This window comes from Sinocyclocheilus grahami, unplaced genomic scaffold (genome assembly GCF_001515645.1).
Source record: "Sinocyclocheilus grahami isolate Dianchi unplaced genomic scaffold, SAMN03320097.WGS_v1.1 scaffold86.1, whole genome shotgun sequence".
Classification (NCBI taxonomy): domain Eukaryota; kingdom Metazoa; phylum Chordata; class Actinopteri; order Cypriniformes; family Cyprinidae; genus Sinocyclocheilus; species Sinocyclocheilus grahami.
The window spans coordinates 700266-723966 of record NW_015505265.1 but is presented as its reverse complement, the minus strand read 5'-3'; the positions used below and the strand labels follow the sequence as shown (position 1 = coordinate 723966).

The following is a 23701-nucleotide window of genomic DNA, read 5'->3' as shown; positions in this document are numbered from 1 at the left end:
AAGTCGAAAGAATAATTTTTTACCCACTTAAATTGTTTTTGTATTTGAAATTACACATCTGTAATAATGACAGTTTAGTATATTTAAAACATAAATGTATTAAAATATTAATATTAAAACATTTATATTTAAATGTAATTTCAAATAACACACTACAGTTAAAATATGAATCAAGTATATGTTTCGGTATGTTAATAAGTGTACTTCTTGAAAGTATGACAAAAACATAATGATTTCAAATTTATAGTATACACTAAAACCTTTAATTTATAGTAAAACATTTTTGTACTATATTTTTTATGTAATATAAAACTTTTTAGTAAAACGTTTAATTTCAAATGATCATGACATGCACTTTTTAAGTATGTTAAGAAACATACGTAAAAGTGCCAAAAAAGTGTACTTAATTGGCCTTTAATTCAATTATATTTTATCTCCATGTACAGTTGTATAAAACTATACTTTTAAGATTTGAAGTAGACAACAAATGCACATTAATTACAATTAAGAACACTTCTATTTCACAAGGATTTGAAGAGTAACTTAAATTCTTTTTTTTTTTTGTAAATCAGTTTTTACATCAATACATATCCCTAAACAATCAATTTCAAGACCTCTACAAATGGTCTCCAACTTAATTGTACAGGGCTTCCTTAAAGGAATAGACCCCAAAAACTGTCATCATTTACTCACCCTCTTGTCTTTCCAAACCTTCTTTCTTCTGTGGAGCATGTTTTGAGAAATGTGAGAAATTTTCAGTTTATTTCCATACAGTAAATGTCAGTGGTAACCAAAAGTGTATTTTGGTGTATCTTCTTTCGTGTTCTGCAGAAGAAAGCATGTCAAAGTCATGTGATCTATTCCATCCGTATAATATTGCAACCTTACAGCAATTAAACCATGCTAAGGATAACTACTATGATGTAACAAGGAGAAATAACTGTATGACCAGCTACAGTTCTTCACTAGCTTGTTTTTCAGTGACATAAATTCGAAGCACACATGCATTACTGTCTACAAAACACTCCTCTGTCTGAATATAAATATCCTTATCTATGTTCTCTTCTTGTGATTTGTATTCCAAGCTTAGCCTACACAATGCTTGACCTCGTTATGCTTCAGAAACACAATTTGCGCTGAAAAATATAACTTAAGTGAAGAACACTCATCATGCAAATTAGCCCTAAGAGCATATTGATTGCCTGAGGGCAGAATCTCTAAAGGGAATGGTTGTAGTTAATTTTTGTTGAGGAACGACTGCTGCTCAAGATACTCTGTACACCAGTGATTTAATCAAATAATGCTTGATAGACCAGTTCCTTCATCAACCCTAATTAAACTATATTATGATTATTATCCTTAGAGTACACTGGGTCTTTGTATATTTACTTGCATGGATAATGAACAATGAAAACTTATTTGACAGCGATTAGAGGATTGTGTAATGGGTTCAAGAGATTTCACCCAAAAATTTAAATTCTATCCACATGTTGTTCCAGACCGTTGAGATTCTTCCTAAGTTAGATAAAAGTACACCATTCGACATTTGTTCTTTGATCTTTTTGCGAAAAACAGATTGATATTTACTGAAAGCGTACCCTCCAGTATAGTCTTCATTTCAAGTCACATGCAAAGTGTGTTTTTTTCCAAAGTGTGGTTTGGAACCACATCAGAGTGTGTAATTGATGACAGAAAATGTTATGGCCAATATTACGTTTATGTTATGGCCGATATTAAAATCCTATACAATTTTTTCAAAATAAATGAAAAATAAAACATTAAAATCCATAATTGTAAATGCTGCACATGAATTTATCATCTCATATAATCTCATATAACTTTTATGTTGCATGTTTGTTTTTTTTAGTTTTGGTGTTGACAGTTGACAAGCCTTTTTTTAAAAGTTGAACATATTTTAAATGCTGTGTTATCAGGACACCACGTCATGAATGAAATACTTCAAAAGACGCAAGATGCGAGCGCGAAAGTCAAACATGTCTTTTTAGCATGTTTACATAGAAAAACAATGGAAAAGTGTTCTGTGTGAACGCCACCTTATGCTTTTATTGTATGGAAGAGAGCAGTGTGAACATTCTGCTAAACTTCTCCTTTTGCATTTCACCGAAGAACGAAAGTCATACAGGTTTGGAACAATGTGAAGAAATAATGGGTGGTATTTAAACTAACCCTTTGCTTACTACCTGGCCATTGTTCGACATTCATATGTGGCTATAAAGAGAATCAATCTGATTAGCTGTCATGCTTGATGTGACAGCATTTAACACTTATAACTTTGTGCAGGTGGGCGATGTTGCTGCTTCTCTCCAGATGGGAAAGCTCTGGCCGTGGGCCTCAATGATGGTAGCTTCCTTATCGTCAACGCAGACACTCTAGAAGACCTGGTGTCATTTCATCACCGCAAAGACATCATATCAGAAATCCGCTTCTCTCCTGGTTAGTTAACACACTAATATCAGTACAATGGAAATGCTTTGAGTACTGAGAAACAAGAATTCTTTCATCTGATCTATTCGGTATGATGTACATTCACATATGCTAATGTAATGAACAAATACTTTCAGGAATATATTAACATTAATAAGAATGTGATAGCTGGGTCGTGGTAAGGCTCAAAACTGAAAAACTGATTTTTATTACAGTAACAGGCAAGTATTTGGCTGTGGCTTCAGGTGACAGCTTTGTGGATATTTACAACGTGATGAGCAGCAAGAGGGTTGGAGTGTGCAAAGGCTCCATGAACTACATCACCCATCTGGACTGGGACAAGAGAGGTGAGATGGATACGAGACACAAACGCTGTATTTCAGAGAGCAAAGGAGTCAAGGGAAGTTCACACTGACAGCATTTTGCAGCAACAAAGCAACCAGAAGTCATTCTTCTTTAGTGCGAGTTGGGGATTTCAGGCAATGTGATAGTGATAGTGATGGATGCAATGTGTCTGATTTATATATAACTTTATACGCTTATGCAATGTGGAGACTAGTTGAAGTAAAGACATCTCTTGTGTGTTCTCGTTATCCATGTCCTGTTAATTACTGTGGTTTTGAGTAGGCAAGATGGAAAACGTGTCAGAAAATTATTGGATTTTTCAAGAGAGTTTGATTCATGCATTGATTTGACATCATCTTGTTTGTGATATGTTGCATTGTACACTGCTGCAGTTTATATACAAATGATTTTCCCCAAAGAATGTTAATTTTTTAGTTGCAAGAAAACGCAGTTTCTAAATGTCAAAGAACACTTTTTTCAGCTAGCAGTACATTCCATTTGCTGTGAGATGTTCTACAGAGCACAAAAGTGCTCTCGAAGTTGCCTTGAATCACACCAACTCCTTTTACTATGCTTTACAACATTTCTTTCAAAGCAAAAAATTTAAAATTTTCATTTTATTGTTTCTACAACTCTTTAAAAACACTTTTTACACTTGTTAATTATATATATATATATATAAAGGTGCATCTCAAAAAATTTGAAACATTTCAAAAAGTGAAACTTTCATATATTCTAGATTCATTACAAAAGTTTCATTATTTCAAACGTTTTTTATTTTTTTATTTTGATGATTAGAGCTTACAGCTCATGAAAGTCAAAAATCAAAAAAGTATCTCAAAATACTAGAATATTTAGTTTTGAGTTTCATTAAATTACCATCCCTACAGTATAAATTCCAGGTATCTTTTGTTCTTTGAAACCACAATAATGGGGAAGACTGCTGACTTGGCAATGGTCCAGAAGACAATCATTGACACCCTCCACATATGGCGCTTTTCCACTGCGTGGTATGACTCGGCTTGGCACGGCTCAGTATGGTACGGTACGGCACGGCTCGGCATGGTTTGCTTTTACACTGCAGTTCAGTACCGCTTTAGAGTGGGCGGGATTATTCACATGTCGTTATAGATGCACCGCCTCTATTGCCGCGACTCCTGAAAAACGTTTTCATTCTGTGTTGCCCCATCAAGCTCACTGGATCCGCTCCTCTGCTATCAACGAGAGGAACATCTGTACTTCCTCAACAGACAACAAAACAGCCACTTTTTGGTTATTAAAAAAGGTGAGCTTGTTCAAAACAGTTGCGTTCGATCCTGGCTTTGCTGATTTAAATCTAGCGGTTCTGTTGTGTTTGTGTTGCAAGTTCAGTGACGCAGGTAGTGACGATTCTCTCCGGCCAATCCGTGATCAGCAGAGTTTACACGTCATGTTTTGGTAATGGTACGGTTCACTTGGAACCTCAACCGAGGTGGTACTAAAAAAAGTACCAGGTACCAGGTACTGTACCCAGTGGAAAACCCCCCAAAAGTGAACCGTGCCATACCATGCAGTGGAAAAGCTCCAAAAGAGGGTAAGTCACAGAAGGTCATTACTGAAAGAGGTGGCTGTTCACAGAGTGCTGTATCAAAGCATATTAAATGCAAAGTTGACTGGAAGGAAGAAATTGGGTAGGAAAAGGTGCACAAGCAACAGGGATGACAAGCTTAAGAATACTGTCAAGCAAAGCCAATTCAAACACTTAGGAGAGCATCACAGGGAGTGGACTGAAGCTGGAGTTAGTGCATCAAGAGTCACCACGCTCAGACGTCTTCAGGAAAAGGGCTACCAAGCCACTTCTGAAACAGAAACAACATCAGAAGCATCTTACCTGGGCTAAAAAGAAAAAGAACTGGACTGTTGCTCAGTGGTCCAAAGTCCTCTTTTCAGATAAAGGTACATTTTGCACTTCATTTGGAAATCATGGTCTGGAGTCTGGAGGAAGAATGGAGAGGCACAAAATCCAAGCTGCTTTAAGTTTCTGAAGTCAGTGATGATTTGGGGTGCTGTGACGTCTGCTGGTGTTGGTCCATTGTGTTTTATCAAGTCCAAAGTCAATGCAGCCTTCTTCCAGGAGATTTTGAAGCACTTTATGCTTCCATCTGCTGACAAGGTTTATGGAGATGCTGATTTCCTTTTCCAGCAGGACTTAGCACCTGCCCACAGTGCCAAAACCACTTCCAAGTGGTTTCCTGACCATGATATTACTGTGCTTGATTGACCAGCCAACATGCCTGACCTCAACCCCATATGGAATCTATGGGATATTTTCAAGAGAAAGATGAGAAACAGTCGATCCAACAATACAGATGAGCTGAAGGCTCAATAGTGCCTGAGCAGTGCCACGGGCTGATCGCTTCCATGGCACAGTTCACTGATGCTGGAGTTTGTGCTAAAGGAGCCACGACCAAGTATTGAGTGCATAAATGAACATACTTTAAAGAACTTGAACTTTTCTGTTTTGCAAATCCTTTTTTTTTTTTTTTGATTGATCTTAGGAAATATTCTAATATTTTGAGATACTAGATTTTTGACTTTCATGAGCTGTAAGCTCTAATCATCAACATTTTTAAATTCTTTTTTGAAATGTTGTACTTTACATGTAATGAATCTAGAATATATGAAAGTTTCACTTTTTGAAATAAGTTACCAAAAAAAAACGTTTTCACGATATTCTAATTTTTTTAGATGCACCTGTATATGTATATGTATATACATACGTATATATATATATATATATGTATAATGTTTTATAAAACTATGTGAAATTACATTTTCTAGCATTTTGGGAACAAAATGACCGACTTTGTTTTGATTAGGCTAATGCTATAGCTAAACTTTTATATATCCAAAATACTCCCCATTAAATATAATTTTAATACTGACAATAATCCAATTTCTTTGTTTTGTTTTTGGTTTTCTCACATATTATAAATGTCATATGTCATCTCAGGCTCTTCACTAACACTGTTGTCTCCTTGGTAAACTACACTGACTTTAGAAAAATCTTTATTTGCTGCACAGTTGTTTGTTGTGCTGGAAGTTTTTAAACAATAAAAAATGAAATGGTTAATGTATGATTGAGTCTGATTGAAAGTCTAAGTTTAGGTCAAAGGCAATAAAATCTACTGTATGTATAAAAGTCCTTGAAAAGTAGCAAAAGAAAATAAAGGAGACATAGGAAAAAGTTTTGTTACATCTCAGCATCTCTTTTCTGTTTTCTTGTATTAGGGAAGCTTTTGCAGGTCAACACATCGGCAAAGGAGCAGCTATTTTTTGAGGCCCCTCGTGGGAAGAAGCAAACCATTCCTGCTACAGAGGTATGGATCCTGAACATCTCACCGTGTGTCACCCTGGGAGGGGGAAGGGCACTCTTAAGGGCAAGAACATGGCCCACTTTTCATTAGCTTGTCTCTAAATTTGGAGGCAGGGAATTAGGCCGTGCTTAAGGCCACCGCTACGTTGGGACAGACAGTGAACGCTTACGTTAATAACTTAAGATTTAGTTAGAGCTGGATGCCCTTCAGTGTTTCTGATCTCCTGCCTTCAGCTAAGTGCACAGCTTCTGTAGGAAGCATTTTGGCTACAGTCTTTGTTGGATTGAGTTGGATTTTAATATTGAAATTTATGCTGCCAATTCATTTTCATTAAAAGTTTTGCTCGATGCCAGTTTTTTGTACAACATACAGCTTTAAAACAAACTCTACATATTGTTCTGGTTAGGGGAACACTTGGTGTTTATAGGAATTTAATTAGTCTGCGTCTTGATGAATCTTTCTTTCCTCAGGTGGACAAGATCGACTGGAGCACATGGACATGTGTCCTTGGAAGTTCCTGTGAGGGAATTTGGCCTGTGGTCAGTGAAGTTACCGAAGTTACTTCCGCATGTCTTAGCAATGACAGGAAGTTGCTTGCAACTGGGGACGACCTTGGATATGTCAAGCTCTTTAAACATCCAGTCAAGGTTAAGAAAATTTTATTTAATCACTAATTATTACTATCCCTCATACTAAGGGATAGTTGACCCAAACATATAAATTTGTCATCAATCATCCAAAAATAATTAATGTCTTTTTTAACCTGTGAAACACAAAAGAAGATATTTAGATATACAGTGCCCTCCACTAATATTGGCACCCTTGGTAAATATGAGCAAAGGCGGCTATGAAAATAAATCTGTATTGTTTATTTTTTTGATCTTCCATTAAAAAAATTCACCAAATTCTAATCTTTCATTGAAGTAAAACAATTGAAAGTGGGGGGAAACTCACATTATGAAATGAATGTTTTTCTCCAATGCATGTTGGCCACAATTATCGGACCCCCTAGAAATTCTTATGAGTAAAATATCTCTGAAGTATATTCCTATTCATATTTAAATTTTTTACCACACCAGGGTGACTAGGAGCATGAAATTGTCCAGCCATGACTTCCTGTTCCACAGGATTCTAAATATGAGGAATACAAAGGCCAAATTCCCTTAATCATCCATCACAGGGAGTAAACCCAAAGAATATAGTTCTGATGTGCAGAACAAGTTTGTTGAGCTTCACAAAATAGAAAGTGGCTGTAAAGAAATAGCTAAAGCATTTCAAATCCCCATTTCCACCATCAGGGCAATAATTAAGAGGTTCCATTCAACTAGGAGGTTACAAATCTGCCTGGAAGAGGATGTGTGTCTATATCATCCTAATACATGGTGAGAAGGAGAATTTGAGTGCCCAAAGAGTCTCCAAGGATCACAGCTGGTTCACAATTGATCACAAAATTATCACAGAATTGAAGAGATTAGTTCAATTTTAGGGTAAGAAAAAAAAAAAAAATCAAACAGCCCCTATATCACCACATGTTGTTTGGGTGGGTTTCAAGAAAAATTCTCCTCGCTCATCCAAAAACAAACTCCACCATGTTCAGTTGTCAGACACGACTGGAACTTCAAATGGCACTGGCTTCTATAGTCAGATGAAACTAAAAAAAATAGCTTTTTGGCAGCAAACCCAACAGATGGGATTGGTGCATACAGGGATATAAAGTAACCCAATGCCCACGGTTAAATATACTGCTGGATCTTTAATGTTGTGGGCCTATTTTTCTGCCAGAGATCCTGGATATCTTGTTCAAATAGATAGCATCATGGATTCTATCAAATACCAACAGATAAAAAATGTAAACCTGACTGCCTCTGTTAGAAATCTTATAATGGGCCATGGTTGGATCGTCCATCAGAACAATGATCCAAACAAACATCAAAATCAACAAAAAAAATGTGTCACTGAGCACAAAATGAAGCTTCTGGCTGTCCAAGTTCCCTGACCCTGAAATTAGTGGGGAGAACTGAAGAGAAGAAGCTGTGAATCTGGAAGATCTGGAGAGATTCTTTGTGAAGGAATGGTCTCTGATCTCTTGTCAGGTGTTCTCCAAACTCTTCAGACATTACACGAGAAAACTCAGAGCTGTTATCTTGGGAAAAGAATGTTGCAATAATTTGGTGCCAATAATTGTGGCCAACATGGGGGAAAAACTTTTTTTTCATAATGAGACCCCCCCCCCCCCACACACACTTTCAATTGTTTTACTTCAATGAAAGGTTAGAAATTTGTGAATGTTTTGGTATGAAAAATCAAAAAGTTAAACATTGCAGATTTATTTTCACAGGTGCCTTTGCTCATATTTACCAAGGGTGCCAATAGTGGAGGGAACTGTATATTTACATTTGTATATTTATATTTTATTTATTGATTTTTTCATTTTGGATCAAGATTCATATGATTATTAGATTAGATTATTATGTATACTCTGTACAAAATGATACTTTGTACTTTATTTTTGATACTCTGAAAAATGATACTTTGGAAAAATATTTGTCACAGACAAATATATTAGTTTTTCTCAAATTATATTCATGTTGTGGGTCAAGCCTCACATTTTTGACTTAATCTTAGAAATAAATTATATATATATATATATATTAATGAATATATATATTTATAACTAACAATATTTTGTTAGTCAGTGTTTAATTTAGTTTACTTACTGTAAATAAATCTTTATCCTGATATCTTTTTAAAATATGCATTATATTTTATGTTATTTACTAAAAACTCTATAAAACTCTATACTAAAAATGAACAAAATCCACAAAATGTTCTGCAGTCATTAAAGCTTGCCAAAATGTGTTCTGCACATCAACACTATTTTATTTATTTATTTTTGGTAAGCAGAGTACGGAGAACAGACAAGAAGTGAAGTGGAAGAAACAAAATGGTTTATTTTTATTTTTTTTTATGGGGAGAGTAAGTTGCTTTCAGAAAAACTAAACTAAATAGGTTTAAACAAGAAACCATGATTTTTTGGCTATACTCTATATAAAAATGCACTTATAAATGACATAGATGTTTAGCCTTTTTTGAGCGTAGGCGGCTCTAATCTCAGATATTTTCATTTATCATTTACCTTCATACATGTTAACATTCTCTTGATCTTAATAGGGAAAATATGCAAAGTTTAAGTGGTACATGGCCCACAGTACCCATGTGACTAATGTGCGCTGGTCACATGACGACTCTTTGCTGGCGTCAATCGGTGGCTCCGACACCTGTCTGATGATCTGGAGCCATGAGACCGAGGGCCGCCGAGAGGCCAGACAGTGTGACAGCATGTATTATATATTTATTTTTTACATTTAGTACATACTTTTAATATTGGGACATTTATCCGTTGCGTAAAATAGTTGTCTGCTTATCAGAACTTGGGTGAGTTTCCCAAAAGTTCAGTCGAGTTACAACCAATAGAGTTACATGCAGTGTTCTATGCCATTAATTAAATTAGCCTGCATTACCAATAATATCTAAAGACTAATTATAATGAATAGATTTCAAGTAAATTAGATTTTGAAATGCAGTAACCCTGTCAGAGATGTAACATGAAGAACTGAATACTCTTATGGCGCTTTTCCACTGCGTGGTACGACTTGGCTAGGTACGGCTCAGTACAGCACGGCACGGTTCGGCTCGGCACGGTCGGCGTTTCCACTGCAGTTCAATACCGCTTTAGAGTGGGCGGGATTATTCACATATCGTTATAGTTGCGCCGCCTCTACTGCCGCGACTCCTAAAAAAACGTTTTCATTCTGCATCGCCCCATCAAGCTCTCGCTGGATCCGCTCCTCTGCTATCAGTGAGAGGAACGTACTTCCGCAACAGACAACAAAACTTTTTGGTTGTTAAAAAAAAGGTGCACTCGTTCAAAACAGTTGCGTTCGATCCTTCGCTGGCTGTGCTGATTTAAATCTAGCGATTCTTTTGTGTTTGTGTCGCAAGTTCAGTGACGCAAGTAGTGACGATTCTCTCCGGTCAATCCGTGATCAGCAGAGTTTACACGTCACGTTTTGGTAACGGTACGGTTCACTTGGAACCCCAACCGAAGTGGTACTAAAAAAAGTACCAGGTACCAGGTACTGTACCCAGTGGAAACCCCCCCAAAAGTGAACCGTACCGTGCCATACCATGCAGTGGAAAAGCGCCATTAGTTATCCACTTTATTGCTTCTCTAAACTCTTGTATTTCAAATTCACCACCACTCTACCACTAGTATACCATGCTGAATAAACTCATGTTGGTGGCACACTCTCTAAAGCCAAACGATTTACTGCTACTGTTGGAATACTAAACTCTCTTTCCAAAGCAGAATATCAAACTGTCTTTCACAGGAAGGTTCCTGATTAAATAAGTTTATCTCTCTTTTTTTAACCATAGAAAATAATTTTGAATTGCTTGTTGAATATTGCATTTACAATAAAGCACTTACAATAGAGGTCTATGGGCATAGGCATTTCCCTGTGATTAGAATACATTCTGTTTCAAAGGTAAAACCAGGCCCGTAGACAGCTATGAAGTCACAGAGGTTCGGACCTCGTAAAATTTGTTCTCTGAATGACTAGTTTGCTGTGCAAAACTCCTCATAGGAGTGTCTCCAAGTTTAGACAGTTTGCAAGAATGTTCGTAGTATGAAAATGATCGCTGCGAGACGCTTGCGGAGTGAACGAGTCTTGAGAGAGTTGTGAGCAAGGGCGCGGGCGGTGTTGCCAGATCCAGCTATTATAAGTGTTTTTGGACTTGTCTTTTTCCCTTAATTTGACACTTTAGAAAGTTAATCAAGTTGCTGTTTAGGGTCAGTGATATCTTTATCTTATCTTATTTCCAAGGATTTTAAATAATTTTGGTTTGTTTTTATTTATTTTTTTGGTTTTTATTCGTTTTTATAGTAATATCTGGCAACACTGCATTGCCTGCACTTAAACTGACAGTAATCAAAAAAGCCCAAGGTTATTGCTGACAGGATACCACATTTGGTAAGGCAAACACAAAAAAATATCATGATATTATCTGTCAGAAACATTATCAGCGCTGCCAAAAACAGTAGCATTTAACACCAGTACACAGATCTGTAGGACAAGTAGGTTACAGAATGAAATGGAATAGCCAAGTCTATGCTATTTCATTCAGTAGCCTATAGTAGTTACATTTTCACAAAGTCATACTAAAAACATTAATAAAGAGCACTAGACAAAGTTATCATCAATGATTATTAATGAAAACTATAACAGTAATATGTATTGTTGCATGATTAATAAACAACTGATAAAATGATCCACCCCTAACCTAAAATACTAACAAATTTTGATGCAATAAATATGGTATCCCTCCAAAACAGAGAAAACATCTTTCACAAACATCTACATGTCTGTGTACGTATTTAGTGTAATAGTTTATAGCGCAATTCTTAACCCCACCCCGGACCTCACTCATTTTCAAACCCTGGCTACGGTCATGGTTAAAACCACAAGATTAAAATATTAAATGTGCTAACATGAAAACTGTGACCTTACTTACCAATAGTTCATCCACTGAACAGTATGGTAAACTTCCAGGGGGGCCCCAGTAAGTCTGAAAAATGTAAATTAATTATAAAAATTTGTTATATTAACATCATCTTAATTCAAATGCAAAGGAAACACTACAAATAAAGATCTACAACATTAAACTTTATTTTTTAATGACAACAGAAGTTTGGATATTTTACAGTTCAAATAATGCTCAGTTGTATTACAATACATTCTTCACATGTATTTAGAACACATTCTGTTTCAAAGGTATAGCCACAATATTTATACATTAAATGGGTTTTATTTACTTTCTTTAGTTATCTTGCCTATAGATTTCCATTGTAATTGCATTACTGCATATGCAATTTTAGTTTTTAAGAACTCTGGGATAAATCAAAATTGAGATTACGTTGTATTAAAAAGTTTTATTAACAATTTGAACCAAAACAGGGCATTTTGAACATTAAGAGTTGAACAATAATTAAAAAACATTGAAAACAATGAGTGTGAATTCATGGAACACTTGGTCTCTGAGTGACATGCTACCCTCATGTCTGTCTTTTCCAATTTTCCTCACTCCTCTGTCTGTCTCTGCACTCCACTCCTCTCTCTCACCATGTGAAGGCAGGGCGTAGTCAGGTAAGAAGACCAATGAAAGTGTCATTTCTCCTGCTCTTTGGATGTTTACTATACGGCACGGTAACAGCCATCAGATCCATAAACCCACCTTATCCCTGTACTGAACCGTAAAACAGCCTGTCGCAAAGTTTTGCTCTATTTTAAGCTCAAGATGCTTTAAAATCAGGTAATTTCAGTCTTAAATTAGAGTAGATGGCACTACATTGTATAACGTGCTTTGCTGGCAGATATTTTGTCATTGCTTTGAAGTGACTTTATTACTGCTCTCCACCGCTAATTATTTAAAGAGTAATGCTGCTTCTTTGGCTGCTGGGAACTTTGCTCATGCTTTGCTCCCTGCACTCCCATCATTTACCCTCATGCTGGTCCAAACCTTACTTTCTTCCATTGAACACAATGAGAAATTTTAAATAATGTAGTTGGCCACTTAGGCTCCAGTATCCCTGTGACATTACTTAAGTGGATAAGTGGTTTGGATAGATGGATGGTTTGTTCACTCTTTTTCATGCAGTGACAACAAATGTAGACTGACGTTTTTAAGCTTCAGAAAATCATGCACTACATTGCAAAGTGTGAGGAACAAATCAAATTTAATGAGTTATTATTAATCATTTTCAACTGTTGTTGAAGGATCAGTCCGATTAATGTTTATTGAAATAACCAGATTTACCGGTTTACATGCAAAACAATAACCTGGCAATGCAAGTAGTGTTTACATCAGTTTATTCTCCAGTGGTGATGTTAAAACATAAACATCTATGTATTCTACACTTGGTATTCCATTTTTTATGTGAGTTGTGATGTTCAATAAAGCATTAAAAATCCCAGAATATTCTAAAAATGCATAAATAACTCAATACATATCAAGCGATCTGCAAGAAGAGAAAGCAATAGTGATCACGCAATGAAAACAGTTAGTCATAAGAATCCAATATAGTCGGCACAGCATCATCTTTTTGAATTGCATTTGCATTGAATTGTGCCTTGTTTGAAAATGAATCCACAATAAAATGAAGTGAACAAAGGACCAAGTTCTTACTGACGCGATCTGGATCTTCATTAAAAATAAAGTTCATTCACTCTTTATTAACACTGGGATCAGATAGAAGGCAATGCAAACACTGTTTTCCCACAACTTGGCACTGCACAGCATCTTGTTGTCTTCAGAGCCATCTTTATCATTTGGTTTCTGCGTAGACCTGCGCATTTGCTACTCTCATAAACACTATATGCGCAAATCGGTGGACGGGGCTAAACAGGCAGAGATGTTGAAGCAGGCGTTGATCATCTTCTGCGGAGGCGGTGCTTATCCACACTATTACATCATAGAGTAGAACATACCAAAAGCTGTTGTTCTGTCAGGACCACTATCGTCAAAATGATAGATACTTAGCATAAAGTTTGGTTTGGCAGTATGGTTCTGTTCTGGGCAAAAAACCTCCCTGCCCATCCATGCAGCCTGTCATGAATGAGCAGGGAGAGCAGCAATAATAACCCCGTTTTTTTCAATTAGCAGACCAGGTAATATACATAGCGATATGGATTAAAACAGCATTCACTTATCTTTGATGTGGATTTCAGATGTTCTGAAACACGCTGCAACAGTTTGATTTGCGAGCAGCGATGCTTAATTTGCTCCGAAGCAAGCTGAAAAGCTGCTGAATAATACTGAATACAGCTTATATAGGAATGCCGCGATAGGTGTCGTATTCCTATAGGTAGATGTGATCAGCTGAGAATCAGCTGATGCAAGCTTGACTCACGTGACCTGCCAGAACTAACGCTAAAGCTTAATTTTTGGCAGACTGCCTTCAATAAGTTTTTAGACTAATGACAAAGTTTTGAGTTCTGAAACTTATGTGGTGTTTTCATAGTACAATGACCTCTTACATGTCAAAAGATCAAGGGAATTTTGGTTTCTCAGTTCATGACCACTTTAAAGTAATTTGACAAAATGTGTCTACATTTTAAGTGTATTAAGAAACAGCACATTTTTTCACAAGGGGTTACTTCTCTCAAGAACTCACATGAATGTGTCATGGAGAGTTAGATGAATAGCAACTTCACTATTTAGAAGACTTAAAATATAACACATTATGCCATTTGTATGGTTGCTTTTTGTGATTTTGAAGCCTGTCAGCCTAAGTCCTTCTTCACTTTCATTATATTGAAGAGAGTGGCTAAGATATTATTCAGAAATTCACCTTTTGTGTTATAAGGAAGAAAGGAAGTCATATACAGGTGCATCTCAATAAATTAGAATGTTGTGGAAAAGTTCATTTATTTCAGTAATTCAACTCAAATTGTGAAACTTGTGTATTAAATAAATTCAATGCACACACACTGAAGTAGTTTAAGTCTTTGGTTCTTTTAATTGTGATGATTTTGGCTCACATTTAACTGATGACATGGTGGTGAGTAAGAAGTTTGGGTGAACTACTTCTTTAAGTGTAAAGACAATTAATTGAGCTAGTTTTATACAGAACTGGGGTCTCATTTATAAAACTCTCCATAGATTTCATCCTGAAAGTGTACGTATGCATAAAAGCTAGATTACAGATTTATAATACCATGCGTACGCCAGAAACGGCGCAAAAATCCCCTTATAAATCCTGGTCAGGGGAAGATTGTGCATAAGTGCATCTCCACCCTGTCTCCTTTTAAGACATTTAGGACTTTGAACATCTTTTAGCTCTTTCTAGTGGAAACATATAAGTCTATATTTATTGCAGTGGAAATGCAATTGTGTGACTCGGGGCGTCACTGACAAAGTATTTTAAAAAGGAAACATGTAAATCTTACCGTTTTCTTCAAGTTGTATCCTTCAAATACAGTGGTAGGCTATTTTTCATAATGTTGTGGCGATGTCTTCACACGACATCAACACCTCCGTGCAGCTGCAGTAGTACAGTAAGTTATTATCATTAGACCTATTCAAACCAAATCCAACAGTATCTGCCATAATATCGAAGTAAGTGCGCAACATTGATTATTGTTCTCTCTAATATTTTCTCATAACATGAGATCAGCCGTTTAGTTTAAATAGGAATTATTGTGCACCTATAGCACTCCTCGCTGTCATTAAAACATAGCATACCACAGGAAAAGCGATCAAGCACATCCACTACAAATGTGTCTAAATCCATATAATTTTGGTTTAACTTCTGCGTAATGACTTTATGCAATTTCAGTGCTTATCTCCATTAATGAGAGTGGAATATTTAATGTAAATGTGTATATCGATATGAGTTTAAAATTGTTGTTTGCGTCATTCATTTTCTCACTCCAGGAAAAATTGTTTGTACGCATGGGTCAGCGATTACGTGCAGGTGCGCACATTTTCCCGTCAAGTTTGTTTTTATAAATCCCACCTTTTGCATAGGAAGTGGCATACGCCTCTTTCAGGGCAGGTTTTGTGCGTACGCAATGGTTATAAATGAGGCCCCTGGTCTCTTGTTTCACCAGCTCGTTGGGTCATTTTGTGCTGTCAAGTGAACATTATCATGGACAACATTTATACATTTTTATTGTATTTTTTGCTCTCAGTGTCCCCGTGTTGTGCTTCTTTGTTTTCTGGAGCACTTGAGGGAACTGCTCAACTGACACACTTCTAACGTTTTCTCTCTCTCTGTTAATGCTGCTTTTAAAGGGGCTCAAGGTAAGACTAGACCGATCACTTACATTTCTTTCTACCTGATATGTTTAAAGTTTTACATAAACTTAATTTGCAGAATTTTACAAAGGTTTTAGCCAAACGTTTACTGTACAACACAAACTATCACATATTGAACTGACTCAGTAACTTTGTATTTGTATTTGGTTACATGTTACAGTTAAAACCTGAAGTGAAACCGAATCATGCCAGATGTCTGGTGTCCTTTTCACCTGGTCACTGTCTGACCTTATTACTGCTCTAAGACTGATTAAGTGGCTGTTTTTTGTCTTTGGGCAGACCCCCAGTGAGCAGGGCACCACCAATGCCAGAGAAACTACAGACCAACAATGTCGGCAAGAAAAAGAGGCCCATTGAGGTGAGTGATGGGCAGATCAGAACAAATATTATTCATTTATTTTTTGTGGGCTTTCCTTTCCTTTCCTTTCCTTTCCTTTCCTTTCCTTTCCTTTCCTTTCCTTTCCTTTCCTTTCCTTTCCTTTCCTTTCCTTTCCTTTCCTTTCCCTTCCCTTCCCTTCCCTTCCCTTTTCCTGTTTTGTTCTGTCACTACGCTATCCTATCTTTCTGTACATAGTACTGTATACTTTAAATTACTTAGTAGTGTTTTGGTTTTGTAGCTTGTAGTATGCTCTGTCCCCTCAGTGGATAGATGCTCTTTCTTGCCTCTCTTGTTTGAACTGCAACACAGTTTCTGAGAGCCAGATACTATGTGCTGTTGTCATGGATACGACCTCAGACACCCCTCTTTGACTCTCTCTGCAGGACCTGGTGCTTGAACTGGTGTTTGGTTACCGAGGCAACGACTGCCGTAACAATGTGCATTACCTTAATGAGGGGGCGGACATTATTTACCACACTGCCTCAGTAGGGGTCGTCCTAAACTTAACAACAGGTGGGGAGAAAACCCTTAGGTACCTGCCATGTGTAATGCATGTTAAATGCATTTTAATGTGCCAGAGTGGGCGTAAGTAGCAAGTGTGGATTAGATATGGATTTTATTCATCGAGTTCCTTCAAACAGACATGAAGACGTGACAAAAATGTTATGGAGAATCATTATTGGTTTTTTTCTGTTTGTTTGTCTTCAGCCTGTCAGAGTTTCTATTTGGAACACAGTGATGACATTCTGTGCCTGACTATTAATCAGCACCCAAAGTTCCCCAACGTGGTGGCAACTGGCCAAGTAGGTATGTTTGTGAAAACATTCACCTTTTTCTTCTCACTTTGTCTGCCCTGGTATTAACTTTGTCCCAGATGTTTCTCCTAAAATTCAACAAAAGAGATATACAGTTAGAGCTTAGAGAAGTTGGTCTTGGACAGTGTTGGGAAGGTTACTTTGGAAATGTAACAGTTTACAGATTACAAGTTACCCTATTTAAAATGTAATAAGTAGTGTAACTATTTCAATCACTTTATTAAAGTAATGTAACTGATTACATTTGATTACTTTTCTTCATTTAAATTTCTTTTTTTCCCTAAATTTTTCTGAACTTAATCATTTTCAAACATTTAAAGCAGGCAGAGTTAACCTTACAGCAGAACTCAACACTGATGTCAGACTTTCAGAATCCTTCATCACTTGAATTAAGATTATAATTATTTAATTTTAAAGCACAGCCACCACAACATCAGACTTTAGCACCTCTTTTTATGTTTAATAGCTATGATACTGTTTTTGAAATCAAATCTTTGCATAGCTATGACAGGAAACACTGGCATCTAACAATGCCTCGGAAAAAAAATGTTAATTTAAAAAATAAGGAACATACACAAACCCCAAATAGGAAATAAAACAGTGATCAAATAAGCACGTGTCCTATTCTGTATCCTAAACTCCATTGGTGTCTCATATTTTAGAGCAGTCAATGCAATTTGGGAAAGAAATCAATCAAATCTGTATGTGTGTGTGAAAATATTCAGATGTAACCCCCTTTATAATTGTTAACATATTCATAAGTAACTGCAATTTAATTACATATTTTTTTCTCAGTAACTGTAACAGAGTACAGTACAATCTATTTTGTAATTAAATTATGTAATTCCATTACATGTAACTAGTTACTCTCCAACACTGGTCTTGGAAGAATGTGATGAGATAAAAAGGTCCCAATGAAATAGAGTTAGATTTTTGATCACAGAGTCTGGTTCTGTGTTTTGCCAAACCTGGCTCTCTGAAACTGAAAGGAAACGTGTGATTTCTCGAATCCTTTTGTTTTTTTTTGATGGTTGCACCTGTGCTTTTTACCTTATTGCCATTTGCACATGTTGCTTGATACATTTGTTCTTAATTTAAAAAAAGTATTTGGATAGTTTGGTGCTGCAACATACATTTATGCACCGTAAAAATTATGTAATTTTAAGTATTTTCCCTACCATGTTTAACTGCTGTTGTTGTTCCCTTAGGTGATGCTGGTGACATGTCAGGTAAGAGACACTCTCCATTTTTTTTAATAAATACAGAGTTGCCATGAAACATTGTCTCTGACACTGGATTATCGAATCTCTGGCATACTTCAGAATTGAATTTTTGAATACAGCTATATAACTTTATAAATCTGAGCAACAGTGGACAAATAAAGTCTTTTTATATTTGCAGCCACATCTCCCTCTATCCATGTGTGGGAAGCCATGAACAAACAGACCCTCTCTGTGCTGCGCTGCCATCATTCTAGGGGCGTATGCTCTGTAAGCTTCAGTGCCACCGGCAAACTGCTGCTTTCTGTGGGTCTGGACCCCCAGCACACCCTCACCATCTGGAAGTGGCAAGAAGGTACAGGTCAACACACACACACACACACACACAGCATTCACTCTGCACTCTGCTTTTATGTCAGGTTTGTGATCTGAAATTCTTTTCAAAGGTGCCAAAGTAGCAAGTCGGGCCGGTCACACCCAGAGGATCTTTGTGGCAGAGTTCCGGCCTGATTCGGACACTCAGTTTGTGTCAGTGGGGATAAAACACGTGCGGTTCTGGACGCTGGCCGGCAGGGCCCTGCTCAGTAAGAAAGGAGTGCTCAGCTCCATTGAGGATGCCCGTATGCAGACCATGCTTTCAGTGGCCTTTGGAGCTGTAAGTATTCTTCTGTTTCTACATGATGTTCAGCTCATTTCGTATTTGTTGTTAGAGAGGGAGAAATTAAGGAAAAGTTCACCTAAAATTAAAAATGCAATGGTTTTCCAAACCAGTACAAAGGGGGGTTTGTCAGAATTTCAAAGTGGCTCTTTTCCATAAAATGAAAGCAAATGAAAATGAGAAAATAAGCTCTATATATAGTACCATTCAAAAGTTTGGGATCGGTAAGATTTAAAAAATGTTTTAACCATTCTCTTAATCTCTTATTATCAAAAATACAATAAAACAGTAATATTGTGAACTATTGCAGTTTTTTAATGTAATTTATTTCTGATTCCGATTTTTAGCAGCTATTGAGCCAATCTTTCGTGTCACATGGATCTAATATGCTGATTTGGTGTTCAAAATTATTTTTTTATTATTATCAAATTTAAAAAAGTTGAGCTTCTTAATATTTTTCAAGAAACTATTTTTTTAGTGTTATTTGATATATAGAAAGTAATTACATAATATTACATAATTTATATAATTAATAATTTATATATTTTTTTTAGTTTTTACTTTCAATTTTGACCAATTTAATGCGTCCTTGCTGAATAATAATAAAGGTATTAATTTCTTTAAAAAAAATGTTACTGATCCCAGACATTTGAACAGTTGTGTATTCCATATTTGACTAAACACACACACACACACACGCTGTGTTTCTGTGTTTTATGGGGACATTCCATAGGTGTAATGGTTTTTATCTTTTTATACTGTACAACCTGTATTTTCTATCACCCTACACCAACCCTACACCTAAATCTACCCCTCTCAGGAAACTTTCTGCAATTTTAGATATTCAAAAAAATTCATTCTGTATGATTTATAAGCTTGTTTCCTCATGGGGACCCAAAAAATGTCCCCACACGGTCAAGATTTACTGGTATTACTATCCTTGTGGGGATATTTGGTCCCCATAACATGATAAATACCAGGTACACACACACACACACACACACAGAATGAGATTTGAGAGTTGCAAAATAACTATTTCTGTGTTTCACAATGCAAGAAAGTCATAAAGGTTAGAAACGAAATGAGGATGAGCAAGGTGATGGCAGAATTTTATTTTTGGGTGAACTATCCCTTTTTATGAATGTGGAACATGTGTGAGTAGATATTTATGTATACATGCATACGTGTGCATTTGTTTGTGCACTTGTGTGTCAGAGCTTAAATGGACAAGATGCAAAATCAGTAATTAATTCAAAAAGTTGTTTATGATTGTAACTTAAAAAATGATGTTTTACTTTTTTAAAGATTTGAGTAGAAGTATGAGTGAACAGATATGAAAATGCTGTGCTTTGCCATGTTTGTGCTGTTTTTCTCTTAGAGGTCACTAGATTAGTGCAGGTTTGTTTTCTTTTCAGAATAACTTGACATTTACAGGTACCATTAGTGGAGATGTGTGTGTGTGGAAGGAACACATTCTAGTGAGAATCGTGGCTAAGGCTCACACTGGACCTGTGTTCACCATGTACACTACATTACGAGACGGGCTCATTGTGACGGGGGGCAAAGAACGACCGTAAGTGGCTTGACCTTTCCCACTATCTTTAACAGAAATAGTTCTCTGAATCTGCATGAGCATTCTCAAAAGCTGCTGTAGTAAATGAGAGGATTTGTGTGGGCTGCCCTCTGCAGGTCTAAGGAGGGTGGTGCGCTCAAACTGTGGGATCAGGAGTTGAAGCGATGCAGAGCCTTCAGACTGGAGACGGGCCAGATCATAGACTGTGTGCGCTCTGTCTGCAGGGGCAAGGTACAGCACTTACACAAAATCACTACATTGAAGAGGATGGGAAATACTGGACCTGAAAGATTATGTGTCAGATGCATTTACATTGTGACTGTGCCTCAGATGCAGTCAACAGAAACTCGGTAAAGGTGTGACCCAAATGGTTATTACAAGCTACGATTCTTACAAGAGTTAAGATTCTTGAAGGATGACGTCGCTGCTGAAGAACTGCTACACTACACATTCAGTAAATTCTTGTCCCCACAAGAACTTTGGCCAAGCTTACTTAATTTATGTATTAGAGAATCGAATACATTGGCGAGCCACCCAAACCCCTGCTCAGCCAAATACAGCAAAATCTAACAGACCTCTGGGAGTACATTCTGGTCAGGAATCACAAGAAGCTAGACATATGCTGTCTTTCTGACATCAATGAATATTCCTCAGTAGAAATACAAATTCTGTGTTATTCAGCCCTGTTATTTATTATTTATTTACAAATGTGGTCCTATATGTGCTGTACTGATCAGTAATCGATCAGTAATGATGTACTGATAGATATGATTTACTCCGATAAGTTATGCCTTGTGTGGGTTGCTGGTGTGCTGTTTTGTCCCTACCAGACTTTTCCCCCCCTATTTTTTTTATTTTATGATGATTGTGATTTATTTTTATTAGTATTTTTCTCTTTTTGTGCATATGCAATTAATTACACAACATCTCGCCCACACCATTTTTGCTATCTAATAAATAAACAGGTTTTTGGAGTCATTTTTTGAAATAAATTAATACTCATAATACCGGAGTCACTTTTTGAAAGAAATTAATACTCATAATACCATAATACCAAACTATAATACTAATTCTGCAAGGACTGTATGACAGTGACAGTACAGACATTTATAATGTCACTAATGTAACTTTTGCTATTTAAAAAAAAAAAACGTAACTGTTGTCAGCACTCATAATAATAAGTAATGGTTTCTAAGGAAACACTGGAGTAATGGCAATAATCTTCAGTATAGCAATACTACTATAGAAATAATAGAATATATAAAAGAGGGGGAATTTTTGAATTTGTGAAGAAACAGGAAATAAATAAATTAGGGATGCATGATATTGGATTTTTGCCGATATCCGATATGTTTTTCAACTCATTTTGGCCGATAGCTGATGTCGATACCGATATATTTCCTTTTGTTTGGAAACAACACCAAGTCTCTCCTGTGCAGAAATTATAGACAAATTATTTTAAATTTTGGTTAGTTTTGAACATAAACTTATTTGTTAGTTCTTTTATAATGACAGTACATTGAAAGCTTTGAAAATAATTATAGATTTAACAGCTGTAGATGGTCTAAGGCAAAAGAGTTGTAAAAATTCTGAAATTCTTTTAGAGCTCATAATTCATAAAAAAAACACATTAATGTATAAATCTGCATGTGTCATGTTTGTGATTTTTTTTTATTATTCATTTGTAAGCTAAAGCTTCTGACCTTTAAATCAAAACACACTCATAATTTTATGACATTGATACTGCTTTATTCAGAAACACTAGTTTCTTAGTGATATGTGTATTTTACTTTTATTTTGTTACAAGTAGGCCAACAGCACCCCCCTATGTAAATACAACGCCTTACCGGACGGGCATTAGGACCCGTGGGAGACCGGCCGCTGCTGCTACTGCACGCGCGGTAGTGACTGTTGACAGCTGCACACTGAAGGCATCATCTTGCACGTGCATACTCAAAGTAAATGCAGCGATCCAAAACAGTGAATCTAATCATCATTCAAGCAAAAGTTGCTTCAAGAATGACTGCACTGCTGACGTGATCTAATCGCTAGCATACCCTGAGCACGTGTGAGTTAATCCACTTATCGGCAAGACATATCGGCATAATTTTTCATATATTGGGCCGATGCCGATATTTGCATTTTAAGCCATTATCGGCCGATTCCGATATTGGTCCGATAATATCGTGCATTCCTAAGATAAATGCATATGTACATACATATATTTCACAAAATTTCACCATCCAGTTAGGCTCATCAACCATAACTCCTTCAAAAACAGCTAGAAACCTTGGAGTTGTGATTGATGATAAGCTGAATTTCTCAGACCACATTGCTAAAAGTGCCCGGTCCTGCAGATTTGCTTTATACAACATTAGGAAGATCAGGCCCTTTCTTTCAGAACATGCAACACATCTCCTTGTTCAAGCTCTTGTTCTATCCAGGCTGGACTATTGCAGTGCTCTCTTGGCAGGTCTTCCAGCCACTTCTATCAAACCTCCAAAATGCTGCTGCAAGATTAATCTTTAATGTATATATATATATATATACACCTTGCTACGTGTACTGCGTTAGGCTAACCGAGACTTGTCATTTGCACTTATACATTGTTGCTCTTTTGTTAGTTTTGACTGCTTTTATTGTCCTCATTTGTAAGTTGCTTTGGATAAAAGCGTCTGCTAAATGACTAAATGTAAATGTAAATGTAAATATATGATGTTTCTAAAGCCAGTAAGAACCAACTAGCCTTAGTCAGAAATATCAAGCTGGCTATTTTTCCTGATAAATAGTATGGCTCTCTGTGTCCTCCTCCTTGATTGTTCAGGGGAAGATTCTCGTGGGCACTCGGAATGCTGAGATCATTGAGGTTGGTGAGAAGAACGCAGCATGTAACATTCTGGTGAACGGCCACATGGATGGTCCTATCTGGGGACTGGGAGCTCACCCCACCCGAGACGTCTTCCTGTCTGCTGCTGAGGACGGCACTGTGCGCCTCTGGGATATTTCAGAGAGGGTAAATTATATAATGCCT

General features: G+C 36.6%; 1 protein-coding gene across 1 annotated transcript in view; it reads left to right on the top strand.

Moving 5' to 3' along the window:
* The window catches only part of eml5 (EMAP like 5), a 102142-nt gene that overhangs the window by 70101 nt on the left and 8340 nt on the right, over nt 1-23701 (top strand). Inside the window, exons 22-36 of the mRNA XM_016274422.1 lie at nt 2302-2454; nt 2661-2792; nt 6061-6149; nt 6617-6793; nt 9318-9487; nt 16002-16010; nt 16305-16383; nt 16788-16917; nt 17113-17211; nt 18428-18448; nt 18621-18794; nt 18886-19094; nt 20513-20670; nt 20787-20901; nt 23495-23683. Of these exons, the coding sequence (XP_016129908.1) occupies nt 2302-2454; nt 2661-2792; nt 6061-6149; nt 6617-6793; nt 9318-9487; nt 16002-16010; nt 16305-16383; nt 16788-16917; nt 17113-17211; nt 18428-18448; nt 18621-18794; nt 18886-19094; nt 20513-20670; nt 20787-20901; nt 23495-23683 (1904 nt within the window). The remainder of the gene's footprint in view (nt 1-2301; nt 2455-2660; nt 2793-6060; nt 6150-6616; nt 6794-9317; nt 9488-16001; nt 16011-16304; nt 16384-16787; nt 16918-17112; nt 17212-18427; nt 18449-18620; nt 18795-18885; nt 19095-20512; nt 20671-20786; nt 20902-23494; nt 23684-23701) is intronic.